General features: G+C 42.4%; 1 protein-coding gene across 1 annotated transcript in view; it reads left to right on the top strand.

The window, feature by feature from the left end:
- Positions 1-9,700: 9,700 nt before the first annotated feature.
- Positions 9,701-19,784, top strand: part of CNIH3 (cornichon family AMPA receptor auxiliary protein 3) — a 45,404-nt gene continuing 35,320 nt past the window's right edge. Inside the window, exon 1 of the mRNA XM_036380176.2 lies at positions 9,701-9,876. Within this exon, the coding sequence (XP_036236069.1) occupies positions 9,796-9,876 (81 nt within the window). The 5' untranslated portion in view covers positions 9,701-9,795. The remainder of the gene's footprint in view (positions 9,877-19,784) is intronic.

Below are 19,784 nucleotides of genomic sequence, written 5' to 3'. Positions count from 1 at the left end.
CCTTGCCATGCTCAGCTCTCTTGGCTCCTCAGCTGAGCACTTAGTGAGCAGCACATCAAACTCTTTGCTCAGCTGCTTCAGGTCATTTGCAGTAATTCTGCCTTCCTTCCTTCCTTGGGATGCAATACTTCCTCCTCTTCAAGGTGAGAGGAGTTCTGTAACTCCATTTGTGGACACAGCTCATCTTAATTCATTTTCCTAGTGACTTGTGCTACTTCTATGATATAATTTTTTTTTCTTTCTGGGCATCTATTACCCTGTCAGTCTGCTCCAGCCACCTGCCCTATTTCTGGGCATTTTAACAGAAGGAAGTTTATAGAAACTCATATTGGGTGTGAATTTCCATTTCACTAATTCACACCATTCTTGCTGGTCGCACGTCAGTGTTAAAGGAAAAATAGTTTACAGTACTTTCAAAGCCAGATTGCTTTCTCCCAGCCAGACAAAGTGGCCTTAGTGGGAACTAGGGCAGCTAAGCTGCAGTGCTTGGAAATTTACACCCTAATTATCACAAATTAGCTTCTCTACCCGGGCCAGAACAAATATCTGGAGAAACTCAGAAGATTGTCCAGTGAGTTACCTTTTCCTACAGGGTGATCTCCACTGAGTGCACGTGGGTCATACTGAGAGCATCTCAGTGGAAAACCCTTTTGCAGTTCAAATTAGCAAAAGTGCTTTCTGATTTTCAGTTCCCTGAGAGTTCAAAGTACCTTTCAGAAGGCAGCATGCATGTAAATTACAGCAGTAACTGATGGATTGGAAAGACCTGTGCTGCTAAAATGTCGTGTTTGCTCCCATTTCAAGCCTGAGATCCCCAGCTTGGCTAGCTTGGCTTAACTCAATAGCTTTGCTTATGTTAATTGCTTTAATGGACACAGAATTATTGTCACTAAAATGAATGCTTCAGAAGCCAAAATAACCCCTCACTGGAATAATTGTTGAAAAAGATTTTTCTTTTAGAACACTATGTCCTCAAAGAAAACCTACCTGGAGTTAATTTGATTTTGAAAGTTGCTTTACTTGCAATCCAAAGCAAACTCTTACAAAATCTCTTTGTAAGAGAAGAAAAAAAAAAGTTAATTTCTGTTATGTGTTGTTTCACAGAAGTTTATAGGTCAACAACTTATGTAGCCCAGTCAGCAAGAAACACACATGGAGCATCTACTTCTCTGAATCAGAGAGCTGGCTGATGTCAAGGTAATTACATTGATATAAGGCTGTTGTAGGCTCGAGGAGATGAGAGCTGAGTTTCTCTATAGAAGAACTAAATGCCTTGAACAGAGAAGAAGACTCTGTGTGTATGGGTGCCTTTGTGAACAGTGCCTGTGAGTCATGATATTTTCCAAAAGGCTGTTTAACTTTCTGAAGTTGATGTGAGTCATAGTTCTCTTCCCAGGTAATGACTAGTTAAGATCCCATTTAGCTCTTCCATTTCTCTAGTAATCTCTGAGGCCTGTGTTTCATTGATCTTCCAGTGAACAGCAGCCTCAGAGCTCTGAGTGACAGGTGAGGGCTTTAGGAAACAACACAGATCCTTCCATTTGGAGAGCACAGATGACTAGGGCTGGAACCTGTCACTGCTCAGCCACTTTTGTCACATTAAAGTGACAATTGGTTTAACAAAAGCAAGCTTGTACTAACTGTTTAATGTAGGTACAAAACATACAGGATTGGGATAAAGGTGACTTTGAATGACACAGAATAAAAATAGGCACAAGGGCAGGTTTTTTACTTATGACATCACAAATTCTTTTTCTCCTAACTATTGCTAGAGTTAACTTGAGTATTTCAGAGGGCATACAGAATATATTAAAGATCTAGACCCAAACTTATCTTGTGATTTAGGGAAGTTTATCTAGACATTTCAAGGTTACAGAAAGAAAAAGAATCACACAGTGGGTCAGGTTGGAAAGGACCACAGTGGATCATCTGCTCCAACCTCCCTGGGGTCATCCTAGAGCAGGTGGATTGTGTCCAGTTGGTTTTTTGAATATTTCCATGGAAGGAGACTCCACAACCTCCCTGGGTGACCTGTTCCAGTGCTCTGTTACTTTTACAGTAAGGAAGTTCTTCCTAATTTTCAGGGGGAGCCTTTCTGTGTTCCAGTTTCTGCCTCTTGTCCTATTGCTTGGCACCAGCAGAAGGCAGAACAGAAACTGAAATGCTTGCAATACAAAATGCACTGGAACCTTTCACCAGGATTTCAAACCATCTTTTCTTTGTAAGAGATAGGTAAATTGCAGAGAATCACCTTGTCTTGCTTGCTCTTCTTCAGACTGGCAATAAAAATATATGAGGATGTTAAAGCCAGGATGTATTAAATGTATTAAAGATTTATATTTAGAATAAAAATGATCTTTCAGCACAGTGTTCTCATGAGATTTCTTGCTAAACATGTTCCCAACTCCTCCATTGCCACCTCCAACCTTTTCTTCTGGTATTTTTCCAATTTACAATATGAATTCTTCAGTACTTGTTGTCAAATGCTAAAATAGTTTTTATAAGGGATTTTAGCTGAAGTGACTAGAAAGTCTAAGTGATACAGAGTGCTATAATCATTAGTTTTACTCCTACAGTTAAAAATATCCCTATTTATGGCTTTTCTATTTTCTCTGGTTTAACATGAGGAATATGTTCCAAAGTTACAAAAGCTTAGAGGATCAGTTTGGAGAGAGTTTAAATTCAGTGTTTGATAAAGAGTTGCATTAATAATACAACTCATGGTTTTTTGGCAACTGATTTATTTATTATTTTCAAATAGAGATCAGTCAAACCTGATACTAATTTAATGAGTTAGAGGACAAGGAGACAGGGCTACAGGGGTCCTGAGCTGATGGCAACCAGATAATTCCTACTGTTACTGCAGCACATGCTGCTGTACACCTGCATGGCCTCCACTTCCTTTTGTACCATAGATGAGCTCACCTCTCATAAAACTGCATTAAAAACAACTTTTCTGAATTAATAAAGCCATAACTGAATGTTTATATATTCATTAGTCAACACTGTTACTTATGCAGACCATATTGTAGCTATTCATTTATGCCTGCAAGTTAAAAATGACTAAGACCATTAATTCACTGAGAACACATATGTCAGTTTGGTGAAATAATGATTTTTTTCCTAAATTATAGCAAAGACACCAGGTCTAGGTTTTCTGGAACAGATTGTTATTTTTGGGACAGCAGGGATGAGCATTCAGTATCAGTCTCAGTACAGAAAGACAAAGAGCATTTGGTTTAATTGGAGATAATTTAATCATCCTCTGAGAAGGAGAACTTTTGAAGGGCATTGCATATTTGACTTTGTTCTGGCATCTCTGTGCACAGTGATGGAGCCATGGGGTGTGATCTGATACAGCCTGCAGTGGGTGGAAGCACCAGCACGTCTTGGAGGTTAGCAGAGTTTTACAGGGTGGGAAAAATGAAACATTGTCAAAATCAGAGGAATCTGGCCCAGAATGTTATTTCAGTGTTTGGACAAATGCATATCTTATGCAAATTGTCTTATTAGAGGTCTGCAGGGTCTTCAGTGACTAATGAAGGATTTCTTATAAGAAAGCTTATTCAGAAAATTTGTCATTCCTTTTCATTTCTTTGATGGAAATCAGTTATTCAGAATTGATGAAGTTGTAACCCACTCTCTCCCCAGCACAGACACAAATTAAATTCCTTCTTGGCATGATTAAGCTATGTTAGCAAGAATTACTTCTGTATGCTTTCCTTGTATTGATTTGAAGCAAAATAGGTAATGTAAAAGGCAATTAAGACTGTTTCAGATATTCTATGTTAAGATCTTACTTTCTATTCCCTTCATGGGCTCCCATTTTTATGTTTGGCTTCCCCTCCAGACCAAAGGTCTTGACCAGTTCAGAAAAATCTCCTTGGGAAAAACACACAGATGCTATTTTGCCAATGCTGAAAATTTCATTACTAATTTATGGAAGGTTCCTGCCTTCCATGTGTTGGAAGAATTTCACATCTGGAAGGAGGTAACTTTTGCACAATGAAGATGACTTCTCCTGTTGCCATGAATAATTATGGTTTTGTCTAATTCTAATCCTTCTGAAAATTCCACACATAGACATTTGAGATGTGTTGTAATTAAGCAAATCCTATCCCCAATCCATCTCACTTCAAAGCAGGACCTCCCCTGCAATTGCCTTTTCCATTTGCTTTTTCTCCTCTGCCCTGGAACCAAGGGCAGAGATCCTGTCCTTCTGGGGGGATGAATATCCTGTCAGATATTTCACCACTGGTGAGAAAGCAGTCTTGATGAGCTCCCAGGAGTTAAATCTGGATTTGGAGATTTAATATGGAAGTGAAAGGCAGTAGATGGACCAGGCTGAGACTATGAGCTAACAAGATAAGGGGAAAACAGGCTAATGGGAAAGAACTGTGCAGTAGAGGGACAGAGGAGGCTGGAGCAATAGAGGAGAAAAGAATATTTTAAAAATTACGAGGTGGAATGGTATCTATGCTCACAAAGTTGCTCCACTAACCCTGCAGGTAATGGGAAAAGTCACAGATTCCCTGATGACAAACACTCTTCTAATTGCTAGTAGATCACTGGTGACATGAAGAATCAGCACGAGTGCCCTGCCTCTGTGGTTATCAGAGCATGGCACAGAACATGGCAACAGTACTGAGATCACTTTGTTTTCAGCTGGGGGATCTGAGCTGCAAACCTGAAGCCCCAGTTTTGCCACTGTCCTTTATGGATATGAGTGGGATTCTGTGTAATTCTGATACAGGCTGGCAAGGGAACAGTGGAAGCAAAGCAACTATAGTGTCATGCTCTGAAAAGTTTGTTTTGCTCTTTAGGAACCTTTCTGTATCACATATTAATTAATCCATGCTTTTAAAAGTGGATTTCTATAATATGGAGTTTGTAGCCTAACAGGAACCATACAAACTTCACCAGGGACAAATGTAAACTTGTGCACTAAGCAGGGAATAAGCCCTGGCAATGAAACAGGCTGGGACCTGACAATTCTGCTGGAGATGACCTGAGACAGGCAGTGGAACAGGTTGTCCAGGGAAGCTGGACTGTCTCTGTCCATGGAGGCTTTCCAGACTGGTCCAGATGAAGCCTTGAGGAATAAGCCTGACCTTGCCTTTGTCACTGCTTTGCACAGGAGGTCGGACTAGAGGCAGCCTGAAGTCCCTTCTGACATAAACTTTCCTGTGATCTTATGATAATGTACTTAAAATTTATTCATCCAGGTCCTACAAAAAAAGGTGGGAACAGCTGGCAGTAAAATGAGATTATTGTCAGTGGGTTTGTGAACTATCTTATTCTTGGAAATCTGAAAATGAGACTTCATTAACAAAATGTCACTTGCCTCTATTATTGCAAAGGTAACCTTTGGAAAATGAACTGACCATGAAATAACAGAGTAGTTTCATCTAGAATCTGCAGATAATCTGAAATAATAATGCACAGGGGTATGAAATGTTTCTATTAATCTCTGTGGGATATTAGTGGTAAAGCCCAATGATAGCAATTTGTATATAAGCATTATTAATAATTTAGTATTACTTAAGGTTCACAAAAGAGAGAGTCACATGTATTATTAAAAAATAATCTGTGAATGAGAGTTCTCTAATTAATATAATGGCTTTAACAGGCATTCAGTAACATGTTACACTTAAAGAACAAGAATGTAGCAATAATATATAAATCTTAAAACTACGAACTACTTTGGCTGAGGGTGTATCACGTGTTGGGTGGATTTACAGTGATTTTAGCCTCCCACTTCAGGGACTGCAAGCCTTATAAAGACTTGTCCTTTAGGTTTATCCAGTTGTGGTAATTATTTGGGAGTTGAAAGGACTCATTAGCAGTCCCTTCTCATCTCTGATGCTGTTCTGTAAATTAGCCACTGGAAATTTCTTTGAGTACCTTCGAATTCTTTCATTATCTAGCACAAAAGGTCATTTCACATAAAATCAAGTGCTCTGAGACCTGCTAATGTAAGGACATGCTGAACTTGTGAATCTATTAAATCTGTTTTCACAATCTGTTTTCACAATTGGGTGTTGTTTGTTTTTGAGGGCTGTCTACTGCTCACCAGATGTTCTCTCTTATTATTTACCTAGTGACTGAATTTTTACAGCTCTTCATAGAGGTCCTCACAAAGTAAAAAACCATCCTTAAGTAAAAAAGTCCCTGATCCTGTTTGTGCTTTGAGCTATGGTGATGTTTGCAGAGTGATAGCTTTGAAAATCAGCATCTCAGTACTACTTGTACAAATGCAGCACCACCATCTATCTGCTTGTGATGACTCTGTGTGAAATTGGGATCAGACTGTACTGCAATCATATCTTTCAACAAATATGCAAAATAAAGAGAAATTCTTTCTGTTTACAAGCACCAGATCCAAAGAGGGATAACTAGCATTCCAAAGTTGAATCTGCTCAAGGAAAGCAAGAGCTGTCACAATCTTTTGTAAAACCCTTTTCTCCACAGGGTTTACATATGCACTGTCATGATGTCTTTGTGGATACTGTGGGACAAAGCCAGCTCATGTAAAAACTTGTGCTAGGAACTGTTGTCAAGCTTGAAATGCCTTGTGTACCTATTATCAATTATATTTAAAAGAAAGAGCCTCTTGTTAAAGATGAAACCCTTTTTTAATCAGTCTGAACAGAATTTACGTTCCATTTCTTACCGACTCTCTACTTGGTCTGCAATTCATCTCATGGTTCAGCTTTCTGACTATTTTTTCTGTTTTCACAGAGTTACAGGTGTGAGCCACAGAGAGAGAGAGCAGCTATCCCTGGAAATGGCTTGGGAATACCATGGAGGAAGCAGGAGCATTGGTGAGATTTTGAGGACGGAAGAGTGAAAGATGAAGTGCTAAATCTGAGACTGTGGCTGCTAAAATGAGCTGCTGAACATCAGAGAGCAGGAATTACTGCATTTCCTGAGAGTGCTGCAGAACCTCTGAGCCTTTTATTTCCAGTAGTAGAAATCCACATGGGTCTCAAGAAGTGTTAAAATAACAGCTTTTGAAAGCAACAGTTTTCCATCAAGGCAAAAATATATTTTATATGCATAAAATAGGTATCTTATGCTCTGTGTTTATCTGTTTTGCCCATTCCAGGTCCCCTGAGCAGATAATGCTGCAGTCTCAGCTCCCACAGCCTCCACCCTCAGCTCCCTCTCCCTCCACCCTGGCTGCTGTGCTGTTCATCATTTCAAAGGAGCACAGTTGGGTACTGGACTGTAATTTCTCATGCAGCTCAGATCAAGTCCATTAGTTTATTTGAAGGTTAGGACCAAGACCATGGAGGTGCATGAGGAGCTAATAGACAGACCGGTGCTCCTGCTGTGCTCACGGGGGCTTAGCCCAGGGAGAAAATGGTCAGGCACATCCATATTATTTTCACCTTTTGCTTCACGATTTGCAGTAGTCTCATTCATAAATGACAAAGAAACAGCTCCCTGCTGTGAGGTCCTCATACCACAGAGAGCTGTAATGAGTTTGTAACGAGATGGAGATAAGGAAGATTTTTTGTGATTCCTCAGACAAATCTCTGAGTGCAAATCAGAGATGTGCTGAGCGAGGGGTATGTCTTTCCATCACTCTCCATGGCTTAAACATCTGAGGATACTTAAGGTATTCTCATGGTATTTTGCAAGAAGAACTCAGTAAGACAAAAATGTTCTAAATGCATCTTTATGGATTTCTTGCCTTCTGTGTATGTCAGAATCTTTTGTAATTTGACAGCCACTAGCAGTGATTAATGGCTTGCAATATGGCTAGGGGCAATGTGTGTTTCAAAGTCAGTATCAGGGAAGCCTCTGTGATCTGGGAAGTCTTTGGCTCTGGAACTGTCTCCTTGCAAAATCAGAAACAAGTGTTTTGCCTGTGTGCTCCTTGAAGAGCTCCAAATAAACAGCTGGAATATTAATGAAGATGAGGGTGAAAAACAGGGGAATATTCACCTTGGAGTGTGGTGCTAAACTAAGATTTAAGGGTTGTTTCTGTTTCAGTCTTTTATGACAGCTATAGTAAATTTATATTTTTCATATGTATGCATATATATTTGTGGAGGTGTATACATATAAATCTCCAGAAAGAAATATTTTATTTTCATTTCCTTAGAAGAATCAGGTGTTTTCTCTGTTGAATCTTAGCGTGGGTAATATATATCCAGATACTAATGTAACCATGGCAAAATAATTAAATAAATATTTCCAAAGATGACTCCTGTACCTCATTCACTGTTCTTTTCAAAAGGTATGGTTATGAACAAACTATTTACATCCACAACTACATGCTCTACAGGATTTCAGGTACAAAAAAATTAAAAGGTTAGAGAATTACAATAAATAGGTTTACTGCATCCCTGTATAACATAAATCTCTTTTCTATTTGCCATGTCCTGTCCTTCTTAATTAAAACATCGGACCACACGTACAGTCTGGAGCAGCTCAATTATGAAAGGTCAGATCCATCAGTTTATTCCTGATTGATTGGTTTATTAATTACTGGCCTTGACTCTTGATTCAAATCAACACTCTTTCCTCAGGATAAAAGTGGTTATTATGTTACAAATAATATACTGTACTTTTAAACAAAAATATATTGGAAACATTTACAAAGAAAGCTTCCACTTGACTTGGCTTTGATGGAATTATGTTCCCTTGTGCCATGAATTCTGACTTTCATAGGTGACCACTGGCAAGTTTCTAAACAGCGTTGTTACTGAATCCCTTTAATCCATAAAATGAATGAAAAAAAATGTTTGGTTTTGTAAGGATGTTTCAAATACATAACTTTCATCCACGGTTTTCAAGATATTTTTAAATGGGATTTCTGATGGTTCTCTGATATTTTCTCATGAAAACTTTTTGCTTGCAAACCTGCTGTATTGTGCTAGCTGATGTGCTCCAAAGAAGTGGAAGAACTTTTGATGGTAAATCAAAACCAGATCTACAGAAACAGCTAAGTTGTGTCTGGAGACACTGTGGATGCTGTTAAAGACAAGGTACTAATGGATCTATCCATTAAAAATAAGAGAAGGCAAGAGCTTGCTCTTCCTTTGTTATTTTACCTATGTACTTCAGCAATGTGGATATTGCATATACCTGAAAGCAGTGGCAGTTAAGAAAGGCTTTATTTATTTACTCCAACAGTAGATGCCTTTTTCAGCTGATGAGAAAGGGCAGACTGATCTTGCTTTGCTCAGCTGCTCTGCTTTGGTTCATGAGCTCTTGGGCTGGGTTCCTGTCCCCTCTGCCTCAGAGGATGGACATCACCGCTGGTCTGAGCCTGGGGAATGCTTCACCCTCTTTAGCTGTCCCTGAAAGGAAAAAAACCCAAAAAACTTCAAAAACCCCCATCAAAGCACTTCAAGTTTAGGCACATAATTATCTTCCCAAGATTTGGCCCGAACTGATCCCAGCCTACGCTCCTTCCTCTCACGCTGTCGTGACAGGATTTCAGTCAGGAACACGCGGCTCTCTCTGCCTGCAGAGACGTTCGAGCGGCAGCGGAGCCCCCGGCCAGCCGCGCTCCGCCGAGCCCCGGACCCCCAGCGCATCCCGCCGGGGACCCGCCCCGGGTGGAGCCTCCGGGGGAGCGGATCGCGGCCGAGGGGCCGGGCCGGGGGCGTTGCGGGGCTCGGGGCGGGCCCGGGCGCGGCTGCGGGGGGCGGCGGCCGCCCGGCCCCGGCTGCGTGAGGCGCTGCCCGCTCCGCCGGCCGCGCCGCCGCTCCGGGGGTCGCCGCTCGCCCGCCGGCACCTCCCGCCCGGCGGAGGGGGGCGCGGAGGGCTCTCCCCGCCATGGCCTTCACCTTCGCCGCCTTCTGCTACATGCTGTCGCTGGTGCTGTGCGCCGCCCTCATCTTCTTCGCCATCTGGCATGTGAGTACCCCAGCCCCGCAGCCCCCGCGCCGGAGGCGGCTCCAGCCCCGCCCGCGGAGGGTCCCGGTGCCGTGAGGGAGCGGGGCGGGCTGAGGCGGGGGCGAGCAGCCCCTGGCCCGGGCAGCCGGGGCGCAGCGTCCCGCGGTGGGGCCGGGGCGGACGGAGCTTGCCTGAGACCTCCGTGTGGGGGACGGTGTCAATTACACTGCTGGGAGCGCACGGAGCCGCGGCCACGGGGCTGTGGCAGCCCGGCGTCTGTCCGTCCGTCCGTCCGTCCGTGGCAGCCCGGGGTCTGTCCGTCCGTCTGTCTGTGGCAGCCCGGGGTCTGTCCGTCCGTGGCAGCCCGGAGTCTGTGGCAGCTCGGGGTCTGTCTGTGGCGCAGCCCGGGGTCTGTCTGTCTGTCCGTCTGTGGCAGCCCGCGGTCTGTCTGTCTGTCCGTGGCAGCCCGGGGTCTGTCTGTCTGTCTGTCTGGGGCAGCCCGGGGTCTGTCTGTCTGTCAGTCTGTGGCAGCCCGGGGTCTGTCTGTCTGTCTGTGGCGCAGCCCGGGGTCTGTCTGTCTGTCTCTGGCAGCCCGCGGTCTGTGCCAGCTCGGTGCCCGGTGCTCGGGTCCCCGCTGTCCCGGCCCCGCGGTGCTGGCGGGGTTCGGCGCTCTCCAGGTCGCATCATCTGCTTCTCTCGCCTGCGAACAGAGCGCTGTGACGGGGAAACCACCCCGTGTCTGATGAAGCAGATACGGTGTTTTCCCTTAATAACTTCCTAAAAACTTGGGTGAGAAACTCTCCCGTCCTTCGGATACACGACCCGCAGGCACATTGTGGTCCACCTTCGTTAATTGCACTCCACAGGGCTGCTGCTCGTTCCGTACTGTTCTGGGTGACTGTGGTAGGCGTAAACGTGTAACTCAGAAGATGTGAAATCATTCTAATGCGTAACTTGCAATTCTTTTGAACTGTTGCAAATTTTAGAATTAATTACACTTCGTGTGTGCTACACGATGACTCCGTGCTGTAAGCATTCAGGACGGAACAGGGTAAGTTGGAATATAGAGCGAGTCTCATGGATGCTTCTACAGCTACCTGATGGAGTATGATTAAAAGAAAAACCCTCCTTTCACTAACAAGCAAGGGAGCTGCAGAATTTGTTTTTATTGAAATGGAAGTAAAGCTGCTAGCTTAGTTGTATTTGCACTCTGAAAGAAATCCTTCTGTTGCAAGAATGCTTTGAAATTTAATTATTTTATACTCTTTGTGGGACTGTTACAAGTTCTTTTTTTATTATTTTCTATTAAGGAAACCACAAAGCTGTGATGGTATTGCCAAATGCTGTTGTGATGTCAAGTACTGCAGGGCTGGAAAGGATCTCTAGCAGCCAGCTACTGCACTACTCTGAAAAAAGGAGTAGTAAAATTTAGATTATTACTCATGTTTTCTCTCCTCCTCTTCTGCAAACCTTTAGGTCTCCAAAAGTGAGAATTCCACAGCTTCCTCAAGGGGCTTAGAGTTAGAAGTGTGTTCTCCTTTGAATCTCTAGCTACAAATTAAACTGCAGCAATTTTAATGGTTGCTTTATGTGTTTTAAGTCTGTCACTGTGTCCTCTTTTTTTTTGAGTCTGGAGTTGATGTCCTGTGAATTCATAAAGGACTTACAGCAAATCTGGCAAATAATTCTCCCATAAATGACTGCAGTTACTGCAAATTTACTCTTATTGAAACATTTTTTAAACTTTCATTCTATAAACTCATGAAGAGCAATCCCTGAGTACAAGAGCTCTGTAAAGGCAACTAGGAAAGAAAACCTTTTCTTGATACACTTATGTTTATGCTGCATGTTTCTTACATCTGTTAATAAATTGTTGAGGGATTGAAATGGAAAATGGCTGGAAATGCTCTTGTGTTGTAAGAGAGAGAGAACTGGCACTATCTTTTCTAGTAAATAGAAAAATTCTAATAAAATACATGGTTTGTGAAGGAAAGTCATGGAATAACAGATTTAACACCCTGCCAAAATAAACTTTTAGGTGTCCATGTTATCCACATACAGAGAACACAAGCATTTTTATTATCCTTTCTCTATGAACTGGTGCAGTCTGGTTTCTTCTCTAAGTTATGTATTGAGTCATAGGAGTTTCTTTCACCTTAAACATCTCAGTAGTGAAAATCTTCCCAAGAAACAAAACTCCTACTCCTTCCCTGTGACCTGATTTTTCTTCCACTGTAATATACTGGTAAGGGACAGTAAATATATTGCACATAGGTTCTAATAATGGCAGAGGAGTGTTCCAGTGATTGTGTTGTTCTGTTTATTTTTTTAAGACATCCTGCTGCTAAGAATAAGTTGAGTGTCCTATCACTTTGGAAGATTTCTGAGAATAAGAATTTATATTTTGTAAATTATTTTAAAGGATAAGAAAAAACTGTAGCATTTGGACTTGATATTGTTCTAATCCGAAGCCAAATGAGGTTTGGGCATATATCTGGAATGATTTAACAGCAGATTAAGTAAAACTTCATTTTCTTCCTGCTGGCAAGTCAGATGAATTATGAGTTTCATTCATATTGATCTAAGAAGTATAATAAAAACTGTACAACCAAAACAAGAGAGTAAGATGAGGACTTTTCTTTTTGGACACTGTGCTTGTCTGGTGCCTTTCCTCTGAGAAGTTAGACTGTCTGTACATTCCCATGCTCCTTACTCTTTGGAAGCAGATAGAATGAAGCTGCTCAGAGCATTTTAAAGGAATTGTGAACAAAATGCACACAATCCAGACACCTGGAATATATTGTAATATTTTTTCTGCCTCTGAGTGATTTTCTTGTATAGGTAGCCAGAGGAGTCTGTCATAAAAAAAAACCTCCCAACAAAACCAAATTAGATATTATCAGAAACATTTGTTTAAGCTCTGAACAAGAATTGTCTTACTGTATTATTGCTGGAATTTCACTCATATATATTAAATGGAAGAAATAGGCTTGAAAATCTTCATGTACTGCATTAAACCAATGTGACACTCTGTGGTGCAGGAATTTTTACAGCATTTAGGTTGTTCAGTGACCACATTACCTCTGGGTGTAATGTCACAGTATTAGAAACACCCTATAGAAGTGTGTGATACAACTAACAGCAGAATTTGCTCTACTAACAACATAATTTGATATTCTCATCTGATCTTGTTGGAAGCTCAAGAACAGTGTTAGTCCTCCTACTAACTATCACAGGCACTTTGTTTTGCTGTCCTCAGCTCTTTTTCTTCTTTATATACAACTTTTTACTGATCAGTTTTATTCTATTCCTAAATGATATTGAGCTGAGATTTTAGCTTCTTGCCAACATTGAACTGAGCTGGATCAAGTCTGTTTGAACTCCCAACACGACTTGACACACCACATTCATTTCTAGTGTAGATCCACTGAGTTGTGTCTCAAGTGAAGTTAACTGAAGTTGACCAAGTTGTGCCTTATTTCTCCTCAGTTAAAAAGGGATATGCTTGTGTTGAGTCCTGCAGCACTATGCTCTCTTAAAGCATATTGGTTTTGAGTAATCTGAGTCCTTCCCTTCTGGTGATCTTTTAAGATGAAAAGACTTGCTTTGAGATTTGTTATTTAAAGGAAAGCTTTAAGAAAACAACTTTTCAAAGTGGTCCATGGCAAAGCTATTCATAAGTACCAAGAACATTACTGTTAAAAGAATTTCCGTGGTGGGCCATCTCTTTTTCAAGTTGTACAAGCAAATCTTTGCATGTGACTGCTTCATAACCTAAGGATTGCCAGAAAGTTTCAGGGGTGTCATGCCAGTGAAAAAATTGGCAGTGCCAGTGTGAGAAGTTGTGCCACACTGGATGCTTTTTGGAGTATTTTGATATAGTTGAGAACACAGATGAATCCAGGAGCAGCCCTTTGGCACAACAAGAGCAGCGTGAGTTGAAAGTGATGGCAGCTACTTGAGCCAAGCATAAGGAGAATAAAACAGCAGAGGATGGAGCTTTCTTGGTTTATGCCCCCCACACCACCTTATTTTTCTTTTGGATAGTATTAATCTTGATAAACTACTTAATATAACTTTGGCTTCACTGAACAGTTACAAGTTCACAAGTAAACTTAAAAACAGTGGCAGGCTGTGACTGAACAGAGTAATTTAGGCTAAGATTGACTTGTAGTTTTAATCAAAGCATCCTTTTTTTTCTTGCAAACACCAGGGAATTAAGCCCTTGTGATCTGTATTCAGTGTTGTTTCTGCTAATGGCTTTATGTGTTATGTTTATCAGATACCTTGAGTTATCTATGCCTTGTTTTCTCATTTGCAAAGTGTGAGAACTAAACTGCAAGTACTGCCTGTCACTTTTTTTAAGACTATTCTTAAAATGTCTTTGCTTTCTGACAGAAGGCGCTATACACATGTAAAATGTTGCCACTTCTGTTTTTTGTCACTGTAGCATCCTGGTGATGTGGACTGTGTTTTATTAGCACTCAGGTTTCAATAGCTCAGGTAAAAAATTCAAAAACTCTCAAAGAGTTGCGGATGTAGAATTTGATGAGTATTTGGTTTCTGACTTACTTAGGCTTCTTCATAAAATTCCTAGTTTAATTTTTGATAAATTGTACAGCCTTAATTTTGAAGATACATAGAAAGCACATAAGCTTGGCTTGATAGTAAAGTCGGTTGAGCAAAACACTTTGGTCACAAACTGTGTGCTGATCTATCAATGTTCTCTGTGTATCTGTGTCTTATTGTTTCTGTAGCTTAGGTTTGGAGGAGAGCTCTGCCCTACCTGAAAGCTGTAAAGAGGTCTGTGATCTGACTTGAACCTGTGCTTCTGTCTTGTGAAGGCTGTCAATCATCTCAATTTAACCTCTCTGCAATGCTTTAGAGCCTGTCTAGAAAAGAAGTCTGTAATCTCTTTGCAGACTTCTGGTCAAGCCTGAATTCTTTTCAGACGTTGAAGTTCAGTACTGTTCTCTAATGAGTCATTAATGCATTTCTCTGAGAAAGTTGGATAATTATGTGCTTAAAAATAAAATCAGATTAAGGCTTGATGAAGGGGAGCACAAATGCTATTGCTGTGTGTTATACATATTTCTTGAAAATGTCTTTTCTTGCCTAAGCAGCTAAGCACATTGTCCCTCAAGGTTTTATAGTCAGGACAGTTTAAGGAATGAGTCTGATATTTCCACTCTTTTTAAAGACAGAGCACAGCCAGATTGCCCTGGATATAACATAGCTTGACAGTTCCCTTACAACTTTTCTTTCAGAAGTTTGTCACATTAATGCTGACAGACAGATATTAGGCCAGGCAGCACAGGCTGTGGAGCAAACTGTATCTTTTATATTGGAAAAGAGGTATATCTCAGTTTATTAACCTTGCCATGCTTAAATAATAATTAAAAAGATCATAGAAGTCAGTCTATGGGCTCCGGCACAGAGTTAAGCAGGATCTCTGTGTATGCTTGAACTGTCATGGTGAGATTTATTTGGAGAAAGATTTTAAATTGTGTGTGTTTGCCACTGGCTGTAATTCTGGATGCCTCACAAGTCACAGTGACTCCATTATCTGTGTAAAATAAATTATTCTGTGGAGTCTCGTGCCTCCCACAATATGTGCAGAGAGCTATTTAAATCTTATTTGGTTGTCACATATCCGAGGGGTTTTTGGTCTTAGGATTAGTTGTAAAATCTACTTACTAAAGGGATTTATATCTAAATTGGTAAAGAATGTATTTCTAGTGCTTTTAAGTAACTGCTATGCTTGTTAATAAGCAAGGCAATATAGCTGTCATATTTTATTAGACCATGAGTAAAACTCTTAGACTGAGTTGGAGGCATGAGTTTATAGCTCATTACATGTGTTTGTTTATTCAGCCACCACATACTACATTAAATCAAATTTAAAACATTGAATTCAGCCTTCAGACCTCTGGCTTAGTGGATTACCCTCACCCCAACATAAATATCCTTTTAGCAAAGTATTTTTCAGAAGGAGGAGGAAGCTCAGCAGAGAATGTTTTCCATACAGATGACAGACATCTCTTTGACCCATTCCTCTTTATCAGACATGCCCCTCATTTATTACTGGTGTGGCTGCTGACAGCTGGAGGTGACTCTACCAGGCAATGGAACTAGGTCTCATTTAAGTTGTAAACTGGGGATACTGGGAGGCTTACTCTTCTGGTGATGATAGTTTGGAAAACACTTCCAATTTCTGTGGAAACAAAGTGTCTCTCCCACATGAAACAGGTAAGAATTGTTGTTACTTCCACTCTGAAAAGAGTCACTTAAAGTCACAGGGCAGAGTCAGCTGATGGGGTAAAGGCAGAAGAGTGTCAAATACTGTTTGATTTACTAGGTCACCTTCCAGGGTCTCACAGTTGGAAGTTCCCTGTTAAAAATTCAACTTGTGACCGTGATGGTGTGCAGAGAGCAAGAAACAATTTTATTAACTGAATGGTTCCTGTATTCCTTGATAGTAGTTACAACTTCAGAAATGTCTTGTTCCTGCTAAAAGAAATGGTAAAAGGTTCATAGAATAATTTTGATTGGAAGAAATCTAGGAAATCATCCAGTCAAATCTCTTCTTCAAGGCAGGCCTAATTTCAAAGTTAGCCCAGGCTGCTGAAGGTCTTGTCCAGAGCACTTATGAACTCTCCATGGGTGGAGAGATGGAACACTGCCTGGATGGATGAGGGGAGAGCTGTGGATATTGTCCACCTCGACTTCAGCAAGGCTTTCCTCACTGTCTCCCACAACATCCTCGCAAGCAAACTCAGGAAGTGTGGAGTGGAGGAGTGGACAGTGGGGTGGATTTGGAGCTGGCTGAATGCCAGATCTCAGAGCACTGTAACCCGTGGCACAGGAGAGTGGTGTCCCCTAAGGGTTGGTACTGAGCCCAATGTTGTTTGGCTTACCCATCCATGACTTGGATGAAGGGGCAAATGCGTCCTCAGCAAGTTCACTGGTGGCACCAGGCTGGGAGGAGTGGCTGATACCCCTGAGGGTTCTGCAGCCTTCAGAAGGACCTCGGCAGGATGGAGAGATGGGCAGAGAAGAACTGCCTGAAGTTCAGCAAGGGCAAATTCCAGGTCCTGCACCTGTGGAGGAATAACCCCAGGCCCCTGTGCAGGCTGGGGGTCAACCTGCTGGAGAGCAGCTCTGTGGAGAGGGACCTGAGGGTTTGGTTGGACAGCAAGCTGTCCCTGAGCCAGCAGTTTGTCCTTGTGGCCAAGAAGACAAATGGTATCCAGGGATGCATTAGGAAAGCTGTTGCCAGCAGGTCAAGGCCCATGATCCTGCCCCTCTGCTCAGCCCTGGTGAGGCACATCTGGAGAGCTGCGCCCACTTCTGGGCTCCTCAGTACAAGAGAGATGTGGAGCTGCTGGAGCAGGTCCAGTGGAGGCTGCAAAGGTGATCAAGGGACTGGAGCTTCTCCCTTCTGAGGAAAGGCTGAGGGAGCTGGGCCTGTTCTGCCTTGAGAGGGAACCTCCTCAATGTCAGTATCTGAGGGAGAGTGTCAGAGGTTGGACCAGGCTCTTCTAGAGTGGTGCCAGTCAATAGGACAAGAGGCAATGGGCAGAAACTGATGCACGGGAAGTTCCACCTGAAGATGAAGGAGAAATTCTGTACTTGCAGGTAACTGAGCACTGGGACAGATTGCCCAGAGAAGTTGTGGAGTGTCCCTCACTGGAGATATTCCAGAACCATGTGGACACAATCCAGTGCCATGTGCTCTGGGATGACCTTGCTTGAGCAGGAGGTTGGACCAGGAAAACCACTGTGGTCCCTTCCAACCTGATCCACAGGTGCAGCTTCTGACTTTTATGTCATCCTCATGGTGCATTCCCCTGAGAAAAGTTTTGTGCTAACTTCTGTGGAACCCGCTCCAGGAAACTGAATGCAAGATCATGGAGCAAATCCTCCTAGATGCCATGCTAAGGCACGTGGAAAAGAAAGAAATGGTTGGTGACAGCCAACACAGCCTCACTAAGGGCAAATCACACTGAGAAATTTGGTGACCTTTTACAACTGTGTTCATGGATGAGGGAGGAGCAACAGATGTCATCTGCCTGGACTTGTGCGAAGTATTTGACACTGTCCTGAGTGGCATCCTTGCCTCTAAACTGGAGAGACATGGACTGGACAGATGGATAACTCAGTAGAATCAGCTGGACAGTTGCACTCTCGGAGTTGTGGTCAGCAGCTCGATTGTTGAGACCAGTGACAAGCGGTGTTCCTTGGGGGTTGGAATTGGAACCAGCGCTGTCAAACCTCTCTGGTGACATAAGGGTGGGACCAAGGTCACCCTTGGTGGGTTTAATGACACCAGGCCATGGGTGTGGTCAACATGTGGGAGGGAAGGGATGCCATCCAGAGGGACCTTGACAGCTGGAGACAGCTGTGTGTTGCAATAAGGCACGAAAATGAATGACACTTGCATGCTGAGATGTCCAAGGCAAAAAAAGGCCGTTTCTAGACCTCCATATTTATAGAATTCTAAAAGAGACCATGGATTGGAGGATGAAATTGCCGCTTCTCCAACCACACTGGTTCATCAATTCTCTCTTCCTCCAGAAGGGAATGCAAAACAATCATTATTTACGTGAAAGCGCGTGAGAAACTCCATTACAAAAATGTAAACATCAGAAGGCTTAGAAGAACTTCAGAAGAACAGGGCAACAGAGGTGGGCCTGTGTGAGCCTTGTGACATTCAACAAGGCCAAGGACCAGATCCTGCACCTGGGTCAGGGTAACCCCAAGCACAAACACAGCCAGGGTGGAGAATGGATGGAGAACAGCCCTGAGCAGGACTGGGGGGTGTTGGTTGATGAGAAGCTCAGCATGACCTGGCAATGTGTGCTCACAGCCCAGAAAGCCAGACATGTCCTGGGCTGCATCAAAGGAGGTGTGACCAGCAGGTCAAGGGAGGGGATTCTCCTCCTCCACTCTGCTCTCCTGACATCCCACCTGGAGTGCTGTGCCCAGCTCTGGAATCCCTAACATAAGAAGACCTGTTGGAGTGTGTCCAGAGTAGTTCCACAAGATTTGGAGCACCCTGAGAAGGCTGAAAGAATTGGAATTGTTCAGCCTGGAGAAGAGAAGGCTCCAGGGAGACCTTACAGCACCTTTCAGTACTGGAATGGGGCCTACAAGAGAGCTGGAGAGGGACTTTTTACAAGGAACAGAACAAGAGGGAATGGCTTTGAACAGAGGATCAGTTTAAATTCAGAGAGCCGTCAGTGCACTTTGTGAAGTCAGGACAAAAAGTCTTTACATTTTTCTCAGCTTCCCATTCAAAAGGTATTGCTATAAAGCAAGGATTTATTTTAGGATTGTCATTGTGGAAAGTTACATTAAAATCACAAAACATTTACAATGGAAGTAGGTTTTCTCAGCAAGATACTGCAGGAGTGCTGAACTTGTGGCTGCAGTTTTGATAATGTGAGCACATGAAGCAGAACGTAGGGCAGATGAAGAGGTAGTGCCATCACTGAGTTCTCCCATTGTACACAGCTTGCAACTCCCTCACCAATGTAACAAGTCATGAAAAATCTGAGTTGGTCTTGGATCCTTTTGTATTTCTATGCTTTTGCAGGTCATGTCATATTCTAGCTGTCAAATATAGGTTGGGCTTTTTTAAATATGTCCAGAAGTCTAAGCACATTGCTGGAGAAACCAAATCTTAAAGAATTAAGGAAACTGACAGTAAAATGGTAATAGTTAGTAACTTATAGCCCTTGAAATTATCTCATACCAGATAGTGTGCAAGTGCCAGGCATTGTTGATACAAGCACCATTTTTTTAATAGAATGACATTTGATTTTTTAAATGCATTTAAATGCCAACCATCTTCACGCTGTGTGTGAGTCAGAGTTTCAAGTGTGTAATTGTTTAGTCAATCTTCTGTTGCATTATTATTTTATCAT

This window comes from Molothrus ater, chromosome 3, assembly GCF_012460135.2.
Source record: "Molothrus ater isolate BHLD 08-10-18 breed brown headed cowbird chromosome 3, BPBGC_Mater_1.1, whole genome shotgun sequence".
In the NCBI taxonomy this organism is placed as follows: domain Eukaryota; kingdom Metazoa; phylum Chordata; class Aves; order Passeriformes; family Icteridae; genus Molothrus; species Molothrus ater.
The sequence above is the reverse complement of the archived record's forward strand: the minus strand, read 5'-3'. Positions and strand labels throughout refer to the sequence as shown.